This window comes from Camellia sinensis, chromosome 3, assembly GCF_055761805.1.
Source record: "Camellia sinensis isolate YWXY chromosome 3, ASM5576180v1, whole genome shotgun sequence".
NCBI classification, from domain to species: domain Eukaryota; kingdom Viridiplantae; phylum Streptophyta; class Magnoliopsida; order Ericales; family Theaceae; genus Camellia; species Camellia sinensis.
The window spans coordinates 17378754-17387401 of NC_138963.1; the positions used below are offsets into that span (position 1 = coordinate 17378754).

General features: G+C 36.7%; 1 protein-coding gene and 1 non-coding gene across 6 annotated transcripts; both read left to right on the forward strand.

Moving 5' to 3' along the window:
- The first annotated feature begins 2473 nt into the window (after positions 1-2473).
- TRNAV-CAC (transfer RNA valine (anticodon CAC)) lies at positions 2474-2547 on the forward strand. Its single transcript has one exon. It is a non-coding gene; the product is annotated as a tRNA-Val (tRNA).
- Positions 2474-7127, forward strand: LOC114273535 (PRA1 family protein A1-like). 5 transcript variants are annotated; one of them, XM_082919176.1, is made up of 8 exons: positions 2474-2911; positions 4291-4331; positions 4449-4527; positions 4830-4916; positions 4989-5077; positions 5195-5266; positions 5363-5490; positions 6528-7127. In XM_082919176.1, exons 2-7 carry the CDS (start codon positions 4313-4315, stop codon positions 5464-5466), a joined length of 450 nt encoding a protein of 149 aa, XP_082775302.1. In that variant the 5' UTR covers positions 2474-2911; positions 4291-4312; the 3' UTR covers positions 5467-5490; positions 6528-7127. The 5 variants fall into 5 exon arrangements, with proteins under 5 accessions (XP_082775302.1, XP_082775304.1, XP_082775303.1 ...); XM_082919178.1 differs by having other exon boundaries at positions 2526-2851; XM_082919180.1 differs by having other exon boundaries at positions 2537-2911; positions 4455-4527.
- Positions 7128-8648: the final 1521 nt, after the last annotated feature.

Below are 8648 nucleotides of genomic sequence, written 5' to 3' on the forward strand. Positions count from 1 at the left end.
ATCTGGTTCAGCGTGGCCATGCCGTTTATTATCTTGTATGTGTTATTGGAAATCCGGGTTGGACACAACCTAGTCTGCCTCAAAAACTTGCAGACTGAGGGCTGAATCGGAAAGCGAAGGCTACCTTCGACTATGGACATTATGGTGAAGGGGCAGGCGTGCAATTTGTCCCAGTGAGTGTCCCCTTTTTTGGCTAGCTCTAAGTGGACGTCGTCTGGAATGTTGAATTCCTTACGGAACTCGGCCATGGCACCTGGTGAACTAACCACAAATTGGTACTTCCTCATTTATCCCTGTTTTTATTTTGTAGTGTGTATGATAAATAGCTCGATCAAAAATGGGTGGCCCTGGTGATTGTTTGCTCGGTCATTGAGCCTCATCAACTGTGATGTTAAATGTGCCTGTTCGGTCCTAGTTCGTTTTACATTATTAAAAGTAAGTGTGTTAGTACGACATCAAGTGCGCAACTATCAAAATACGCCTAGCTCAGCTATAAAAAGTTCTGCTACTCTCTAGTCTTAACTCGGTTTGCGTTTTTGCTCGGTAGTGGAGCTTAAGATGTTAGGCCAGTATTGGGCCTTCATCCTAATCTCTAGACGCTTATCTCGGCTAAATGTTCTTATAGACTTCCAGTGCGGCCATAGTCACTTGGAAGGACCACAAACCAGTTTCAGCCCAGCTTAATCATATTTTTAGATCTAAAATTAGGATTTAGCTCGGTTTTGCCTAGAATTTATGCTATCTACCAAAAACTCAAGGCTATATACGGAAAGCAAGGGAAATGAGGGGCAAGGAAGCCCTGTTTGTACTCAGGGTTTTGATTTTGCTTAATCTCTACAGGTGTTTATCAGTTTTATCCCATGAGTGGAGCATCGACAGTATTCCAACAGTCTCAAACAAAGAAAAATAAAGAACACGAAGAACATTAATGGAAATGAAAGAGAGGCGAGGGAAACTCACTGATTCGGGAGACGAATTTAGGTTCAATCAACTTTAGCCTCTGTTATGATACCCTAGACGATGAAGAACACTAAAGATGGCACGAGCTAAAGCGACGACAGCAAGGGTAACGACGTGAGCTCTGAGGAAACTAGGGTTTAGTGCAAAGAGAAGATGAATAGCGATAGGGCGTTTGGCCCCTCACGTGTATATATGGGAAGAAACCCAAAAGGCGGTAACTTTTCAAATTTTGGGCATAATGAAGACAACTGCGAGGACAGCACGGAGCCTCTGGGAAAGTGCCACGTGGCTTGGAGACAACAGGCTGTCAGTACTACCGATGAGATGTTAATGCAGTTGATTGATTGATGACAAGACACCCGGCACAAGTCTCAATGACCGACCAAAATGGATAGCTAAGTCAAAAATGGTAATCTCAATCGCGCTTAGCTCAGATGGGGTTAAGGGGCAATTGATAGAGAGATTTGTGCCGAATAATGGGCCGAGCTGCACCAACATGGAATTTGGTGTTGGGCCAGGTGAGGAGAGCCTGGGACGCGTCATTGGGTCAGACTAAGGTTATCCGAGATGCGTCTGGCCAAGCTAGTCCCACACGGAATGTGGTGCCGGGCCTAACTCAACACTTGCGGAATACTGTGTTGGTCAAACCCGACCGAACTGGCGGGCAAAACATTAGGGTCCAAGGTAGTGGAATCGCATGATGACCAAGCTGCAGACTGTTTGCGCTACTATCACCGAAGCGGGCGGTCCGTGAGATCGCGGTCAATAGTCGAGGTGTCGAACGGTATGACCACCTCCAGTCGGTTGTTATAGACCGGTTCAGATCTAGCTCGACACGAAGCAACCATCTTGGTGTTAGTGGTTCGCCAATAATAGCCCGGTTGAGCATTCCACGTGGACCAATAAAGGGAAGAGAGAAATCCACTCCTGGTATGCATCAATACCGTTTGGTGGTGCGACAAACACTGTTTAGAGGTTTCGATCTCTGCACGTGTAAGAAATGTAGAGGGGAGCACAACCGCCTGTCCAGAGAAGGACAACAAATGTAGTGCACCCACAATCTCTGAGGCTACATGGCCAACATTGAAAAGCAGGAGTATGCAAACGTTGGGGATAATAAATTTTGATTACAGAGTCTCTCTCTCTCTCTACAGTGCTTAACCTTCTCTCTTCTTCTCTAAGTGTGCTAACTTGGTCGTCGAAGGGTTTTTCTGGCAGCACACTGTTGAGAAGCTCACCCTCTTTTTGTTCTCAAATTAAGCGACGCTACTTGAAGCCTGGACACAAAGGGTATGGAGAGCGACGAATATTTCCTCCCTACACAAAAGTGTTATATAAATTAAAACATAAAAAAGAGTTGAACATAATTATGTAAAAATTATAAATCTGCTGAATTTTCTCCAAATCTTAGAGGTGAGTGTAAATATTTTTTTTTTAATTGAAGTTGGTTTTGAGTTGTTGTTCTAAGATAGTAACCAAATAAATTTTAAATTTTCTCATTGTCGGCAAAAATGTCTGGGTGGTGTAGTCGGTTATCACGCTAGTTCCACACGCTAGAGGTCCCCGGTTCGAACCCGGGCTCAGACACATCCTACATTTTTTTTCACCGCAAAAGCGGCGGTTCAGATATTTCCGCCTCCGCGTTGCCTCCGTACGTAGCTTTCGCGGCGCCCTGTGTGTGTCTCTCTCTCTCCCCGTTTTCTCAAGAATCCCCAAACCAATATTACAAATATCTCTCTTGTTCTCGTTCTCTTTCATTTTCTTGGATTTTGTTTAGTTGGGTTGGATCGAAAATGGATTGGAGCAACGAGACCGCAGAAGATCTGATCGAAGCTCTCCGCGAAGTGGACTAGTCGTCCCCTCCTCGCCCTCTCTCCGAGTTCTTCTCCAGGTTCGCTTTCCCTCAATCTTCCTCCAAATGGAACAGTCGCCTCAAGTGCAATCTCTACTAGTAAGATCCTCGTACAATATACTCCTATCACTTTATGAAGTTTTCTTTTTGTTCAATCGTGGGTTCGACTATGATTCTGCTTGGTTGCCGAGAAAATTCGAAACTTTGGTCTGCAATTGTTTTTGTTCCAGTCTCCAGAAACAAAATTAACTCGCTCAATGTCTTCCGTGTAGTATGGAGGTCAATAGTGTTGTGTTTTTTTTTTTTTTTTTTTGACAACAGGAGAGGTAACGCTTTGAAATATTTGTTCCTTCAATTTCTTTGGGTTTCTCAGCAACCAAACAGTGTGATGCAAGGTTTTGAAAAGCGGTCGCAACCATTACGTAACGGTTTTGGTGGTTACCGCCATTCGTTACGGCAGCTTTTGTAGTGTGATTGAGATTCACAGGTGTGTCGGCCGTAGCGGCCGTAACGGTGCCGTACCAGTCGTAATGGCCTGTTATGCACGGTTACATAACGGCTCCGAATTGTTTCTTTTGAAAAAACACACAAAAAAAAAAGTTAAAAATGGAGGGAAGAGGGATAGAGAGAAGAGGGAAGATGAAGAATATATTATTGATTTGTTGAAGTTGTAAGACTTATGCTATTCTATTCAGCTGCTATCCCTTAATCATTTTGTTTGTGTGCGTTTATCTATATATTGTTTGAAAATAATAGTAATAATAATAATAATAATAATAATAATAAGTGTGATAATTATCTATTTGTCTTGGTTAAAATATGTATATATATAAATTTAGGCTCTTATTTATTCTCTTACTTTTGTCATTGTTTATTTTATATATAATAGTTAGTGATTGATTTTTTTGTATAATGTAAAGTCATTAATTATTAAAATAAAATATAAAAAAACTCAGTTTATAATGATTTAAAAATATGAAATATATTAGATCATACTTAAAAATTTATAAAAATTGATCAATATTTATTTTAAACCCAATAAAAATATGACCATGGAAAAAAAATATGCGTATCGGTAAGTTTTTTTCAAATTGTGCGAAAAATAAAAAAATTCACGGTTTCGGTTTCCGCAACCGTTACGCTATGGCCTTTACACCCCGCAACTACAACCGCAACCGCGCCACCGCCACCGTTACGGCGACCGCAACCGCTTTTCAGAACCTTGGTGTGATGGGATTTTATAATAATGGGAAAATTGCAATTCAGTGGATGTTTTATAAAAATAAAAAATAAATTCAAATTCAAATTCAAATTCAAATCAGTGTTAAATTTTATAAGCTTTAATAATCAAAGTTATAAACTTTTCCATGAATTGTAAATATTTTGTGAAGTTATCACTGATTTGTAATTTTTCCTATAATTTAATTAGTGACTGTATTTGCATTCTTTAAATTTTATGTTGTGATTGTTTTTTGCAGCTATCGGACAAATTATTTCATCATGATTGTATTCATTCTTGGTAAGTGAACCAATTAATTTTGTAGAAAAAAACCCGATTAATTTTGAGTTTTAGTCCTTGTTTATGCTATTTGCTTATGTTTTTGTATTTATATCTGTGTGAATTTTTCATCTGCAGGATTAGGATTCCTGAGGAGGCCACTTACTATTATTGCTGCTGCATTTACAGCGCTTAGCGTTGCTTTGCTAAATGACAGGTATGCTTAAATTATGTTGTGCCATTCTGTTTATTTTGCCTAGTGATGCTGTGGATGATCAGAATTTGTATTGGTTTGCGTTAAGTTTTCCTTGAATTTGCAATAATAATTTATGCATTTATTTGTAGTAGTGTCTCGCTTTCTGAAATCAGCGATTAAGTCTCTTTATGCTCTTTCTTTGTATTGTTGGATGTGTAAAAAGGAAATATTTTATGCAATAGTCTAGGTGTATGATGCTTCATTTTCTCATTAGTAATTTCCTTCCTGTTTTTCGACATTGTTGCTAACAATTGATGCTACAGCTTTGCAGGTACTTTTAACGAGAAGGTAACAAGAACTGTGAGGAAGTTCTCTCCACATATAGCAGCAAGGATGAGGCCTCCTCTTATGTAAGTGTGTTGCTCTTGTTGTTAGTGCAACATTTAGTACTGCTGCATGCCTAAAAGTCTAAAAAATTTCAGACCTGTTATTCGTGGGCGTCCATCAGCTAAAAGAGCCATTTATATAAGTGGACAGCCTCGTTGGGTGTTTGTCTTGATATTCTCTTCTGGTAAGGAAAATTTCTTGACCAATTTCGTTTCAAATTTTCACTGAGTACAACTGTATTGCAGTAATTTTGTTCATCAAAAAATATCGACTGATTCTCTTGTATTTCTTTTTTCTGTAGCGAGTTTCATCCTTGGGTTTGTTTCGTGTGGCCTCTTAACTGTCCTATGGGCATTTGCAATTGGCCTTCTTGGTACATTACTTCTTATTTGGTACTATTGTCAAGCTTGTTTCATTGACATTTTGCATATTTTCTAGCTAATTTGTTCTCTCTCTCTCTCTCTCTCAGCTGCCCTTCTCCCTGCAAGCTTTAGAACACCTAACTTGAAAGCACGTTTGAACACATTCTGTGAAGAATTCCGTGCAGTTTGGCGCAACTATAGCGAGCTGTAGTTTCCTCCATAGAGAATATTGGATGTGAGTAAACTTTAGCTTTATCATTTGTCTTTTATTTGGATCATTGTTGTTGTGTGCAAGCATGCTTTTGTTTAACATTTCCCCATTTTTGCAATGCTTTCTAGATTAGCTTTTCTGCTGTCAATTGGTTCATGAAATGCACTTTCTATAGTGTCATTATATACTTTAAGAGTATCTCCATTTAAAAGAGATCACTAATTCAAAGGTTAAATGTTGACTTAAGGTGCTAAACCCCTTAGAGTTGTAAGCAGCTAGGGGGTTACCTAACTGCAACAAGGACAAACTTCATTATGCATTTTATTTTGTAAGGTGACATTTCATCATGCAATTACCTTTTCACCACATCATGACTTAGTTCCAGAACATTTTCATTGCTTTCCATTTCATTCTGTATATGTTTTTTATATTTGTATAGTTCATGATGCTAGGTGCCATCTTTTTTGCTTTTCTTCAATTTTCTTTGGAAGGGGATTTCTCTTATCATTTTATTTTTATATGGGTGCATAGGCACACACTTGTTGATGTTCTTGTGTTAGCCTGTTAGGTGCTAGGGAAGTATTTGGCTTGGGATAACTGTCATTGGCCTTGCCTTCAGTTTGTGGGTCCTAGGTTAAGAGTAGATAATGGGCCTTTTCTTGAGTCAAAACCATGAGTGTTTGTATAGGTAACTGATAAACTGCCTATGTCAGTGTTCTCTTGTAGCATGCATCTCATAGTTTTGGTTCAGAAAGCAAGATGATGTAATTTGCAACTGCTCATAGTAAATAGTAAACACACTAATGCTTGTAATCAGCCTTCTAAAAATTTCTCACTCGCGCCATCTTATATTTAAGGTTTTGAGTTAAGACCAGTGTGCACGTCATCAAAAGCACAATAGTTTACCATCTACAGATGTTAAATTGTCTGTTTGTCAAAACTGCGAATCTGGATTTTAAACCTCTAGAAGCTTACATGTTTTAAGACATCTTTAACTTGAGAATTATATATATTATTTTATTTCCCAATCAGCTTTCAAAATTTGTCTCTTCTCCATTTAGGGAATTCTTGTTAGTTCAGAAGCTAGTGCAGTGCAGTCCTCTGAATTTGGACTCTGCTCTGGGCGCTGCAATGAAATAATTTCCATGGTTGTGATGCTGAGTGCTTAGGTGACAGGCTGCCAATCGTGCAGATCATCAAACGGGTTGCAGTCTGAAACGCTTTTTTTAGCCAAAACAAACACTTGATATTTATCATCATCCATATTATGAAGAAATCAGTCAGAATTCTTATGTGCAGTCAGATAAGGATGTTTATATAATTCCTGAGCCCACGTAAAGATATCCTGTATTACTTTTCAAAACATTAGTTGTTTGAGCCAGTGCCAGTCTTGTTAGTAACTTCTGTGTTTCTGTTTTTGGGTAAATGGTCTTAGTTCACATATGCTTGTATAATTATATTGCTGCAAGAAGTGATATCAGTTTTGAGCTGGTATAGAGGTTTTGAGGTTTATAGAAGTTTTGAGCTGGTTTTGGTTTCTTTTTTTGTCTGGTGCTTGTTGAAGCCAGCTTTGATAGATGTTTTAATTTGCCCATTTTCTTTTAGTTTAGTGAACAATTGGTAAGAGAATATATATGAGAATAGAAAGTGTTACCACTGGACTGGGATGTCTTTTCTGCCTTCTAACTGATTTTGATCTAGAGTGAGCTCATTCATAGGTTATGTTCCGATCATGGATTTAGGCAGGGAAAGGGAAAATATGGATGAAATGTGAATTATATATCTCAATAATTCACCTATATTCTCTCTTTTTCTTTCCAAATTCGTGATCTAAATACAACTAAAAGGAAATTGAGCTGCAAATTCAGCGATGGTAGGACACTTTGGATATGGAGGCCTTCTTTGCTTCAACCTATTTGGATAAACAATTCCATCAAGCTAACAAATCATTTTCTGAATTCCGAAAATTATCTTGAAAATGAAGTGTATGGTGTAGATTAAAGTTAGTGTGACGTGAGTCGAATTGAAAATTAATGTAGTCCATTAATGTAATTTTGTGCACACTTTTCAGACAATTCGATTTATTTATTTATTTGGCAAAAAGAACTTCATCAATCATTCATTTATTTGGGAATCAAACATTTTGCTCTATTGAATTAGGTCCATTGGATTAATGGATTGTTGTTGCAGGCTTGTCTATCTAATTTTGGAAGGAAAATGCTATAAATTTTAAATAATTTATTATTTTTTTTTTTATCAAATTTCTCACATGGGTGCGAGATTTACACAAATTTACATGTGTATAGGTCTAACAGATTTAGTAAAAAATTTGATAGATTATTTAGAATTCCTAAATTAACTCATTTTGGAAAGAGTGGTTGGATTGTGTTAAGTATACCCGCCATTACACTGATTGGGGCCTGTCAATTTGTGTGATTGAAACTCTTGGATAGCAACAAGTCTTCATAGGGCGCAGTGTCTCTTCTCCTCTATACCTTCATCTTTAATTGCCCAATTTATTTTTATTTTTCCATGCCACATAATAATAATAATAATAATATTGCAATCAAGTCCTTTTGTCAAGATCAATAAAATATTTCTTGAGGTTCTCAAAATAATTGTTGGGTTTTAAATCCCACAAATTTTCTCTCAGAATTATGTGCTAACATCCATAAGGAACACTAGGAATTTTTGTGTACGTTCCATTTTTTAGGTATATTATATACTTCAGTTATGATATTTATAATATTTGATAATGATCTATTATGTTGTTAGTCATGACTATTATTTTGATTATGAATGAAATTATTTTTTGTTATACTAAAAAAGATTTAATTATGTCAAGTGCCTATGGTATACATCCTTTTGAGGGTTATGTACTCTAAAATAATCCATATATATATGTTTTTTTTTTTAATATTTATTTATGAGATTGTGTGAAATTTTACCTGATTAATTATAAATTATATTTAATTTTTATTAAGTTTAAATTCATTGGACTTTTTGAAACTATCATACATCAATCAAAAAAATAAAAAATAAAATATTCAACGTGTTTGGTTTTAATTTTTGAATTCAGTTTTCTGAAAATTGAGTTTTTGTTTTTCGTGTTTTTTTATTCTATTTTTAATATATATATATATATATATTTGTTTTTTGCTTTTTTAGACACTTTATTTAGA